Source organism: Ochotona curzoniae, unplaced genomic scaffold (genome assembly GCF_017591425.1).
Source record: "Ochotona curzoniae isolate NIBS_2020 unplaced genomic scaffold, NIBS_Ocur_1.0 contig_883, whole genome shotgun sequence".
In the NCBI taxonomy this organism is placed as follows: domain Eukaryota; kingdom Metazoa; phylum Chordata; class Mammalia; order Lagomorpha; family Ochotonidae; genus Ochotona; species Ochotona curzoniae.
In genome coordinates, this window is record NW_024466599.1 from 17857032 (window position 1) to 17869646 (window position 12615).

General features: G+C 46.6%; 1 protein-coding gene across 1 annotated transcript in view; it reads right to left on the bottom strand.

Moving 5' to 3' along the window:
- The window catches only part of HADHA (hydroxyacyl-CoA dehydrogenase trifunctional multienzyme complex subunit alpha), a 47620-nt gene that overhangs the window by 6537 nt on the left and 28468 nt on the right, over positions 1-12615 (bottom strand). The window contains exons 10-13 of the mRNA XM_040992941.1: positions 12228-12284; positions 9966-10075; positions 6205-6339; positions 2931-3102 (exon numbers count right to left, since the gene is read on the bottom strand). Coding sequence (XP_040848875.1) covers positions 2931-3102; positions 6205-6339; positions 9966-10075; positions 12228-12284 — 474 coding nt within the window. The remainder of the gene's footprint in view (positions 1-2930; positions 3103-6204; positions 6340-9965; positions 10076-12227; positions 12285-12615) is intronic.

A 12615-nucleotide genomic window follows, 5' to 3' on the forward strand; every position in this document is an offset into this window, starting at 1 on the left:
AAAGTACAAGCACATGATGAGAGCAGGCTTGGTATGAGACTTGGATAAGGATTCCCTGTGTTTGGGCCCGGTGTGATAGCCTAGTAGCTGAATTCTTGCCTTGCAGGTGCAAGGATCCCATATGGGTGTTGGTTCATGTCCTGGCTGCCTCACTTCTCATCAAGCTCCCTGCTTGTGGCCTGGGAAAGCAGTAAAAGATGGCCCAGAGCCTTGGGACTCTCCACTTATGTGGGAGACCTGGAGGAGGTTTCTAGCTCCTGGCTTCATATCAGCTCAGCTTTGGCCACTGCAACTACTTGGGGAATGAACCAGCGGGCGGAAGATCTTTCCATCTCTCCTTCTCTCTGTAAATCTTTCCAATAAAAATAAATAAATATGAAAAAAATTTTTTTGTAAAGGATCTTATGAATTTGGCTACTTAACACTGGGAAGTGGTGGTTGCTGTTGTGGCACAGCATGGGAAGTTAGCTTTCATTTCCCATCTCCGCTTGCAGTCCCTGGTTCCTCGCCCTAGTGACTGCACGGTCACAGCAGCCCTTGCCTTTTCCTTCCATGCCAATCCATCTCTTTTAACCCTAAATTTTTAACTATCAGATTAAAAAAAAAATCTATATATTTTATTTATTTGAAAAAGTCAAAGAGAGGGAAGGGAAAGGAAATAGAAAAGTAGGAGGGAGGGAAGAAGGAGGACAGAAGAGAGAAAGGCAGCAAAGAGATCTTCCATCCTGATTCACTTCCCCAAGCGCTGCAGCAGCTAGGCCAGCACGAAGCCAGGAGCTGACATGGGTGGCAGGGGTCCCAGTCGATACAGTGGCTTGGGACATCTTCCACCTCTCCCCAGATGCATTAGCAGAGCTTGATCAGAAGCGGAGCAGTTGGGACTTTATAGGCACTCCTACAGGCGTGGCTTAACCACCATTGCCACACAACTCTAGCCCCAATCTTTTTTTTTAAAAAAAACAATGTTTTAAAATGTATTTTCATCTGCCTGAAAGGTAGAATGAGTGAAACCGGGAGTAAGAAAATGCTAGTTCACTCTAAATGCCTCAGCCAGGGCTGGGTCAGGCTGGAGGCAGGAGCCCTGGACTCAATCTTCACTTCCCACTTGGGGAGCAGGGCCCAAGCACCCGAGCCATCACCCGCTGGCTTCCACGATGCAGCAACAGAAGCTGGAGTGGAAGCTGCGTAGCGAAGTCGCCACCCAGAGCTCTGCTGTGGGATGCTTGCCACTTACCAGTGCGAACATCAGCCACACCACATCCTACTTGTCCCCCCTGTGTGACTGCTTCCAGGTTCCTAGAATCCATTTGCCACTTACCCAGCAGTACTCCCAAAGTCCCAAGAACCTCACTGAAGTCTCTAAGCTGAATGCCATCTGACACAGATGGCATATAAATCTCCCCAGTCTCAGAGTTTTCTTCTTGAGCTAACTAAACACACTCTACTGAAGAAAAGATTCTGAAAGGAGTGTCTCACAAGTGGAATTTGTCCCCAGCACGAAGAAACCCCACTGGTTTCACACCCTCCTCAGGTTCAGCAGAACTGCCTATGCCCACAGGGAAGGGCATCCCAGGAATCCACGAATCTTGTAGTGATCCCGTGGCACACAGCACATGGGCTGCCCTATGGTCCATTCTCTGTGGCTGACCCACTCTATCCGAGCACAGGCTTGTCCAGGCCTTGTCCCCACTGTGTGCCTGGGTTGCTACAATTTCTCCTATTTTTTGGGCTCTTTTTCCCCCATCTTTCCTTCCATGCTCTTTTTTTTTTTTTTAAGACTTATTTATTTTAAAAGCAGAATGTTGGACAGAAGGGTTGGTAGGAAGAAGAAACAGAGAAGAGAGTTCTTTTGCCAGTAAATGCTGGGCTGGGCCAGGCTGAAACTAGGAACAAGGATCTCCACCCAGGTTTCTCACACGGGCGGCAAAGGCCTAAGCACTTGGGCTACCATGTGCCACCTCCTGGGCTCATTAGCAGTGAGCCAGACTAGCCTCAGAGTGGCTGAGACTTGAATCAGGCACTCTGACACAGGATGCATGGCTCCTCTGTGCCAACTTGACCCACTGTGCCCACCCCAGGGCTCTTTACAGCCCATACTTCAAGGTTTTATTTGTGCTATCCCTTCTCTGCAGCACATCTGGGAACATCTGGGAACAGCACCAGGGCAGCATCTCCATAGAAGAAGCAGACTCCTGCCTGCAGGAAGTGTTTTCCCTGGTGCCTTCACTGCCTTGACCTGAAGGAGCCTGGTTACGGCCAAGGCAGCCAGGCTACAGGCTATGCCAAGACATCTGGCTGTACACCATTAGGTTCTCTGCATGTTACAGGGTCTGGATTCCCCCATCCATAAGGCCAATAAAACATGTGCTTCAGTTAATAAGCTCCCAGATTTTCCCACTTAGGATTAGCACTAGAGTTTTTTTTTTTTTTTTAACATACTGTAGTGAGGTCACATAAAAACCTGTGTTTGGGGCTCAGTGCAGTAGCCTAGTGGCTAAAGTCCTGATCTTGTATTTGCTGGGATCCCATATGGACACCAGTCCGCATCCCAGCTGTTTCACTTCCCATCTAGATTCCTGCTTGTAGCATGGGAAAGTATTCGAGGACTGCCTAAGGTCTTGGGATCCTGCACCTGTGTGGGAGACCTGAAGAAAGCTCCTGGCTCCTGGCTTTGCAAGGGCTCAGCTCAAGCCCTTGCAGCCACGTGGGGAATCAATCAGCGGATGGAAGATCTTTTTCTCTAACTCCTTCTCTCTGTAAATTTGATTTTCCAATAAAAATTAAAAGCAAAACAAAAAGCCTATGTTTGGAAATTAATAATTCTATAAGGAGAACCATGAGTTTCTTCTAATTCTTTTAAAAGCATCATTGGGTGTCCCACCCTTCTCGACCCTGGGATCCAAGTCCAGCCCAACAGGTCCCTTACTCACCGCTTCTACTTCCTTCAACACTTTGTGTTTCAGACTGAGGTCCTCAAACACAGCTTCGATCACCATGTCAGCCTTCTCAAAGTTCTGGTAATCGAGCTGTCCTGTCAACTTGCTGAAGATGGAATCCCTTTCAAATGATGTTAGAGCTTTTTTCTTCACCTTATCATTCAATCTAGAAAAAACACAGCCCTAGTCAGGGAAAAAGAGATGGACACTGACACACTTCCTGAGTGTCCAGGGGCAGACCAAGGCTCTGTGTGGTGTTCATCAACACGGGGACATTATCCATCCCCCACTATGGGCAAGCTGAGCAGCTCATGTGGTCAAACAGTTCCAGGAGGATGCCAGCATCCACAGTTCGAACCCCATGTATCCCTCATAACATAGTAACAGGTGCCAAGCACAGTGACGAGCACCAGCAGTAGAATGGCAGCTACCAGTGTGTCCTGCCGGCTGTGTGGCTTGTTTTTGCTCAGCTACCATTTTATGTTTATGTCACTGTAATCCTCCAGGGGTCAGAGACAGGCAGCATTCCTGCTATCCTCAACCCAGCTCCCACTTATCACCTTATAACATACTACCTTTTTTAACATATAGTATCAACCCATGGGGTCTTCCTTTCCTTAGGAACAAAAACAAATTTCTGCTACTGAGATAGCCAGTAGATATTTTTTGTTTTGTTTTGCTTTGTTTTACTGCCAAAGATGATACATTCTTGTAGTTTCAACCTGACCACACTTCAGAGTTCTCCTTTGAATGAACAAGAACTAAATCCTACTCACTAGTTTCCTTAGCCAAATGAAAATAAAAGCCACAAGACAACCTGGAAGAAGTATTCAATCAAGATATTGAAAACTTGGGTTCAAGCAGATGGAAGATCTCTATCTGTTGTGCTATCTTTCAAATAAATAAATTTTGAAAAAAAAAAAAAAAAGCATAGTTCAAACCTCTTGGTTTCTGACAACAGTTAGCAAACAACATCCTTGTTAGAGTTCAAAATACCTTGCTGCTCTGGCTTGGGTGCCCAGGGCCTGGAGCAGTACTTGATAGGATGGGATATGCCCTGTTTTATGGGTTTTGTTTTGTTTTGTTTTTAAGATTTATTTTTATTGGAAAGGCAGACCAGACTGACGGAGAGAAGGAGAGACAGAAAGTAAGATCTTCCATCTGCTGGTTCATTCCCTAAAATGGCCATAATGGCTGGAGCTGAGCTGATCTGAAGCCAGCAGGCAGGAACTTCCTGAGTCTCCCATGTGGGAGCTTTGGGCCATTCTCTACTGCTTCTACAGGCCGTAACCAGAGAGCTGGATGGGAAGTGGATGGAAAGTGGAACAGCCGGTTCATGAACCGGCACCCATATGCGATCTCAGCAGTTGCAAGGTGAGTATTCAGCCACTGAGCCATTGTGGAAAGAAAAATGAGAGAGAAATAGAAGGAGAGCTGTATCTTCCACCCACTGTTTCACTCCCCAAAAAGTTGCAATAGAGGAGCTCAGCCAGGAGTCTGGGTCTCCCCAGGGTATGACAGAGACTCAAGTACTCTGGCCATCTTTTGCCACTTTCCCAAGCCCTTGAGCAGGGAACTGAATCAGAAGCAGAGGCAGGGACTTGGGCTGTTATTCATATGGAATGTCAGCACTGCGAGTGGCAGTTTAACACACAGAATCACAATGCTAGCCCCAGAATCTGATAACTCTAAGACAGAAAGCAAAAGCAGCGCTGCTGTCTCCTAAACAAATCAAGGGAGAGTGCTATTCTAGAGCAGTGGCTTATCTTTGAAGAGCTGCTTTACAACACCTGCATGCTGGCTCAGGGCAATGCTGCTGGGAAGCTTGGGCTATTCTGGGAGGCCGATTCTCTTACTGTGACCCCCTCAGAATTTCACATTAATCTGCTAACAAAACTAAAGCTGCCAGGTCCTCGTGGTTGTCAAGGTGGCAGTGCACGAGCCTCTGGCACACAAGGATAATGCGATGCTTAGCTACACAATCTCTTAAGACAGGACGAGCATGGGCCCCGCGTGATAGCGTAGCTGTTAAAGTCCTCGCCTTTAACCCACGGTATCCCATATGGGTGCTGGTTCTAATCCTGGCCGCTCCACCTCCCATCCAGCTCCCTGCTTGTGGCCTGGAAAAGCAGTTGAGGACTGCCTAAACCCTTGGGACCCTGCACCTGCGTGGGAGACCTGGAAGGGGCTTGTGGCTTCGGATTGGCTCAGCTCTAGCCGTTGCGGCTGCTTGGGGAGTGAACCATTGGATGGAAGATCTTCCTCTATGTCTCTCCTCCCTGTACATCTGCCTTTCCAATAAAAAAAAAAAAAATAAATCTTTAAAAAAAGAAAGAAAGAAACAGGAAGAATTTAAGGTCACATGCAGCTTGATGTACACCTAGCTTGCCCATTACACTGGAGCTGAACACTGCTGAAGCTACCCCTCAGTGTGCCAAAGCCACTCCCTTCTTCCCACTTGCAAACAAGGCTGAGTGTGTGTGTAGGTAAGGAATTAAGCAGCGAGGAAGGCAAATAAGACACTCTTCATTACTCCACAAGATGGAAACTGGGATGTGTGGACTAACCGGCCAACCACTTCGGTGTGGAAGACAAGGCTGAAGGGCTGGGATCCTGGCCTCGCCTTTTCCCTCAGCTATCACCTCTGCCCTCATGCTCTAATGTTAATCTCTGTGCACCTCACACATGGCGGTTGCTGTTTCAGTAATCTATGACAATGACTGCTTCAGGCAATGCCTCTAAAATCCACTGTCTCAGAATTTCTAAACTGTTATCACACTGTAAAATATGTAGAAACCATATGATAGTTTTCCCTTCTGTAATCAAAGACTACAGAACTACAGACTCCAATTAGGTTAACAGTCTATAAAACAAAAGGAAGTTAGGCTAGTCATGGCATAACAGCCTAAGCTTCCACCTGTAGTGCTGGCATTCCATATGAGTGCTGATTCATTCCTGGCTGCTCCACAGCTCCACTTTCAGGATCCAGCTCCCTGCTTATGGCCTGGGAAAGCAGTGGCTAATGGCTCAAGTCCTCAGGCCCCTGCACCCATGTGGGAGAAGTGAAAGAAGTTTCTGGCTCCTAGCTTTGGATTGGCTCAGTTCTGGCTGTTGTGGCCTTTCTAAAAATCAAAGGAAATTAGGTTGAACTCTGAAGCATCCAGTGTGTTTAAGAAAAGGAAATTAGTGATGGTAAAATCCAAGACCAAATTGGACAACCAAAACCCACACAGCACTCTTAACTCCAGGCCAAAGAGAACAGACTCACCCTTTGAACACTTGTTGCTGTCCTCGGCCCAGGCCGGCCACTGCTGCATCTTTCAGGATGGTGTTCAGGCCCTTGTCCACAGAGACCTGGGCAATGCCGGCTCCCATCAGCCCTGCCCCGAGAATGGCGAGTTGCCTGGAAGGAAGAAAAAGCTTGGGTAAATGACTGACTCACTGCAGTAAACAGAAGTGTGGCTCCCACTAGCATCCCATCAACCAACCACAGCAGGTACGAAAAGACAGTTTTACACATAATTTTTATCTATACTATAGTTTTAATAAAGAATGGGTTTGTACCTGGCATGATACCCTAGCAGCTAAAGTCCTCGTCTTGAATACGTCAGGATCCCATATGGGTGCCAGTTCTAATCCTGGTAGCCTCGCTTCCCATCCACCTCCCTGTTTGCGGCCTGGAAAAGCAGCTGAGAAAGGCCCAAAGCCTGGGGACCCTGCACCCACGTGAAAGCCCTGGAAGAAGCTCCTGGCTTCAGATTGGCTCAGCTCCAGCCATTGCAGCCACCTGGGGAGTGAATCATTGAATGGGAGATCTTCCTCTCTTCTACCCTTCTCTCTGTATATCTGACTTTTTTTTTTTAAGATTTATTTTTTTATTATTTTTTTTATTGGAAAGGCGGATATACAGAGAGGAGAGACAGAGAGGAAGATCTTCCATCTGATGATTCACTCCCCAGGCGGCCGCAACAGCTGGAGCTGAGCCAATCTGAAGCCAGGAGCCTCTTCTGGGTCTCCCGCGTGGGTGCAGGTTCCCAAAGCTTTGCGCCGTCCTCGACTGCTTTCCTGGGCCACAGGCAGGGAGCTGGATGGGAAGTAGGGCCACCGGGATTAGAACTGGCGCGCATATGGGATACCGTGGGCGTGCAAGGTGAGGACCTTAACCACTGCGCCATCGTGCTGGGCCCCTGTATATCTGACTTTCTAATAAATATAAATAAATCTTTAAAAAAATGATGAGTTTTTTAGAAGTTAAAACACAAAATCCCAGGAGAGCTAAAAAACTGGTCTAGAAATAAAGACTCAATTATACTAGTTCTCATTCTTGCCTAGAGATCAATGAACGAGACCATCCAGTCTATGCTGCAGTCTGAGAGCCTGGGCATGTTGGCAGGAAGCCAGGTCAGAAGCAGGAGAGGGTTTCAATTCCAGTCTGGGAAGTACACACCCCAGGCTCACCACCCCTGCCATGTCTGCTAATTTCCTTGAATAAACATCACCAGCATCCCTGTAATGTAATTACTGACTGGTGTGCCTTTCCAGCAAGTTATTATCTGTGGGGCTTTGATATTTATAAGTCAACTGCAGAGTAACATCTACATTTGAGAACTGACTACACAGAAATGTTGCAGTATGAAAAATGTTTAACAAGGTCCCTTCTTTGCATACCAATCCGTAGTTTGGTAACTTTTAAGATAACTGCTATTCTTCCTTTATTGGAATTTAGGAAACTGGTTAGTTGAGTGAAAAGTCATAAAGATAACAGGCAACGAATTCAAATTATCCAAAGTGAGGTGGACTGAGCCCAGAAAAAAAGCCTAAACAGGAGTGCACCTGACAAACAGGACGTGGGAAGTGATCATCCTCCCTTCCATTTCTGGTTCAGTCAGTCTTGCTTCGGGAATTTCACATTGAGCCTTTCTTTCTAAGATGCTGCTGCCTTTTTCTTTCTTTCCTAATTTAGATCAATTATTAGATTTGATCCTGTTTCTCCAGGACATAATTTTGACTTTTCAAAATTTTCTTCCCTCATATGAAAATGCTTTTTATGAATACTTAATTCAAACTGGGGAGTGTTCTGTCACTATTTTCTTCTCTATTGTGGTTGTTTTGAGTGGTGGGAGAATTTTCATATTTGTTTTGATTTTCTTTGTTCTTTACCCTTCTGTACATTCTGTTGTGATGTGAAATTTCTTTAATTGAAAGCATGCTTTCTGTCCATGGAAGGCTGGGTTAGAAGTACAGGTGCAGGGGTAGGGGCTGGTATGTTTATAGTTTTGTGATTTTTATAGCTTTCAGATATCTTTTTATTTCCTGTCACAATAAAGTCCTCCTCTTACATGCATAATTATTAGTTAGCAGTATCCACTAGCTTCCATTTAGGCAGTACATGGGGAAGAAGTGGCTTTTTTTTCTTAATGTATTGGGGTTCTGTAGAATGGGTGAAGTGAACTGAAGCAGATTTAAGTGGCAACACCTAAATAACTGCCCCCACTCACAGACTCCAAGGCACTGTCACGGTTAGGTGCAAGATTCGCAGTGGAGTTAGCCTGACACTAATCACTAAGGAGGCTGCAGAACCAGCAGGGCTGTTTGCAGACTCGATGCGGAAACCAGCCCTCTGGTCTAGAATCAGAGCTGTCGCGCCAGATTTCTCATCCAGGTCACTGTCTTTCTGGGTGGTGACCTCACTAAAGGTGAAAAGATGGAGAAGCTTCTATCAGCTGCTTTTCTTAAACACCTCACAGTAACTCAGCCAGCAAGGGCTCTCGGCCTCAGTGCTACTGACACCCTGGCCTGGAATGGCACTGGGAGCATCACCATGCACTGCAGGCTCTTTGGTGCCTCTGACCAGTACTATTCCTCTCTCCCTACTTGTGACAGCCAAAAACATACCCTACCCAGACACGGTCACATATCCAATTCCCCACAGTGAGAGTCACAGTGATTGGTGGTAAACCTCAGACGTGGCAGGGCTGCTGGGCTGTGGATGCTGAGAAAGGCTTCTGATGAGATCGGACATGAAAGTGGCAAGCAGGCAGCAATGCTCAGGGTAGGTGAAAAGGAGGACAAGATGGGGCAGGTGTCACGGCATAGTAGCTTAAGCCTACGCCTGCAGTCCTGGCATTCCACAAGGGCATCATTTTGAGATCTGGTTGCTCCACTTTTTTAAAAAACCTTTTTCTTTTAATAATAAATTAATTTTATTCTTGGTGATGTTTACATAGTTAAGAAAGATGCTTGCCCATGTGGACCACTGATTAGGGTGGGGAGGGTTGAGGAATGGAGGACAGTGGATGGGACAACTATTTCCAATTTCCTTTTTTCATCCTCTATCTGGGGAAAGTGAGGAGAGAAGGGGAGAGGGCTGCACCCAGCAGCCTAACTCCATCAATAATCAGGGATGGGAGGATGGCACCTGATGTCAGCCCAAGATCCCCTATGTGACAGCTACTCCACTTTTAATCCAGCTCCCTGCTGATGTGCCTGGGAAAGCAATGGAAGATGATCCAGAACCTTGGATCCCTGCACTCATGTGGGAGACCTGGAGAAAGCTCCAGGCTCTTGGCTTCAGACGGGTTCAGCTCTGCTGTTGCTGCCATTTGGGGAGTGAACCAAGATTTAAGATATCTCTGTCTCTTCTCTTTTCTCTCTGAAAATCTGCCTTTCAAATAAAAATAAATAAACCTTAGGAAAAACAAAAAAAATGCCTTTACCAATCACAGTGAAGATTTATGTTGTAAGCGTCCGAGATGGCACCTCTGGTCCCAGGGAGAGATCATTACACACTGCAGAGGCTGTGCATCCGGGGTGGGAAACGAGAAGGCAGAGCAACCAGACACCCAGGAACCACTTCTGTGAGGCAAGAAACCCTCTGAAGGACTCATTAGCGGGATAGACTCAGAGCTCTGCAAGCCCAAGAAGTCCTTGGTAGAGCCATAGGAATGCAGGCAGCTAGGGGAGGAGCTGAATCAGCATCTACAAGCTTTACACAGAAACACACTGTATTTTTTAGGTAGTTTGACTTACTTAACTTCCTTCTGTGGAGTTCCAAATTTATTCTTCTTGCACAGCACCTGACCATGATAAAGTCCCATCAAGGCCTTTGATTCTTTGGTCATTGCAAGTTCTCCAAATTTCTGAAAAGAGAATGTAACAAGGTAGAGCTCCGTGGCCTGGATGAGGTGGCTTTCTGCAGCAGGTTTTCCCTCTTTGGCTGGGGCTGGAGCTGAGTCAGGCCAAAGCCAGGAGTCAGCAGCCTCTTCCAGGTCTCCCATGTGGATGCCAGGGTCCAGACACTTGGGACATCTGCTGTTGCTTTCCCAGGCCAGAAGCAGGACGCTAGATTGAAAATGGAGCAGTCAGACTCAAACTACTGCCCATATGGGATGCTGGCACTGCAGGGGGAAGCTTAGCCTACTACATCATGGCACTGGCCTCCTATTACCAACTTTTCTCATGATCAGTGAAAACTTTAAAACAACTCAAACCACTTAAATCTGTAGTACCGGGGCTGTGCTGTGGTGCAGGTTAAGGCTGCAATTCTGGCATCACATGTGGATGCAGGGTGCAGTCTTGGATGCTCCACTTTCCATTTAGCTCCCTGCTTATGGCCTTGGAAAGCAGTGGAAAATTCTGCAAGTCCCCAGGACCCTGTACCTGCACAGCAGACTGAGAAGAAGCTCCTAGCTCCTGGCTTCAGACTGCTCAGCTCTGTGGCCATTTGGGGAGTGAACCAGTGAATTGGAAGATCTCCCCCACCCCAAATTCATCAAATAAATAAACAAATCTAAAAAGAAATTCTGTAGGGTCCTGGCAGCTGGGATCCTTGCCTTGCATGTGCCGGGATCCCATGTAGGCAATGGTTCTAATCCTGGCGACCCTGCTTCCCATTCAGCTCCCTGCCTGTGGCCTGGGTAATCAGTGGAATATGGCCCAAAGCCTTGGGACCCTGCACCCATGTAAGTGACCCAGTGAAGGCTCTTGGCTCCTGGCTTCAGATCGGCTCAGCTCTGGCTGTTGTGCTCACTTGGGGAGTGAATCAGTGGATGGAAGATCTTCCTCTCTGTCTCTCCTCCTCTCTATATATGAGTTTTCCAATAAAAATACATAAATCTTGGGCCCAGCACGATGGCGCAGTGGTTAAGGTCCTCGCCTTGCACGCCCGGGATCCCATATGGGCGCTGGTTCTATCCCAGCAGTCCCGCTTTCCTTCCAGCTCCCTGCCTGTGGCCTGGGAAAGCAGTCGAGGACGGCCCAAAGCTTTGGGACCCTGCACCCGTGTGGGAGACCCGGAAGAGGCTCCTGGCTTTGGATCGGCATAGTATCGACCGTTGCGCTCACTTGGGGAGTGAATCATGGGACGGAAGATCTTCCTCTCTGTCTCTCCTCTCTATATATCTGCCTTTCCAATAAAAAAAAAACTTAAAAAAAATACATAAATCTTAAAAAAAAAGAAAGTCTGTAGTAGCATCAACCTCAATAACAGCAGAAGCAGGGAGTGAGACAGGTCCACAGATGCTTCTTATCATTGTCTTCTACCAGATATGAGATCGCTCCACTTGCTTCGAAATTCACCAGAGACACTGGGCCTCACATTTTCCTCCATATTCAAATAAATAAACAAATCCTTCCAACCTGTTGCACTTCATAGCAAAATCAGTCTAAGTTCAAAACTAAAACATCCAAGTGATTTACATTAAAAAAATTACAACTGTTTCCAATCTTTTTGATTACAGCCTCATCATAGACAGCAAGTTTAGGAGATGTTGTGGGGTGGTGAGTTAAGCTACCATTTGTAACACCTGCATTCTATTTGACTACAGGTTTGAGGCCCACTTGCTCTACTTCTGATCCAGCTCTTGGTTAATATGCCTGAGAAAGTATTAGAAGATGGCTCAAGTGCTTAGAGCTGGGACCCTGCCACACGTGGGAGACTGGGATGGATTTCAGGATCCTGGCTTTGGTTTGGCCCAGCCCAACCCATTGTGGCTATTTGGGGCTTAAACCATCAGCAAACCAGCAGATGGAAGATCTCTCAGTTTTTTCCTTTCTCCACAACTCTGCCTCTGAAATAAGTCAATCTTGAGAGAGAGAGCAAGTTCAAACATCTGCAGATGACCAGTTTCATTATCTATCTGCTGTTCACTTACAGCAATCCTAAGAAACAATAGCCACTGGAAGAAGAAACAAACTTTTAGGCCATTGATATTTTTTATTTGGCTTTAGACAGAGCACTGGATCTTTGGTTTTCCTGTAACTTGTAATAAAAAATTTGGAGGAAATAACTACCTGAGATTCAGCAAGGTAACCGGCATCACTTCCCTGCTCAAGTCCTGTCTTGACCACCTAAAAAAAAAAACAAAGCACTATTCAATGTCAGCACAGACGGTGAGATGAACAGTGATGCCGAATAAAACTGCCAATGCTGTTAGTCTACACAGAGCAAGTCAAGATCTGGATTTACCAAGAGAGGGACTGCATGGCTGCTTGACACTGGTTTAATTCTCTATCTCCAAGGCAACACTTTAAGTCCAAAATGGAAACAGAAGGAAAGAGAAAGCTCACGTCACTCCTATGGTTTCCCTGCCCTTCTCCAATCTCAGAGTCCAGGTGCCACCTCCCCTTCTCTAGTATGCTTTCCTCCCCACCCTCTGTACTACTTTTCTTCACCTACTCT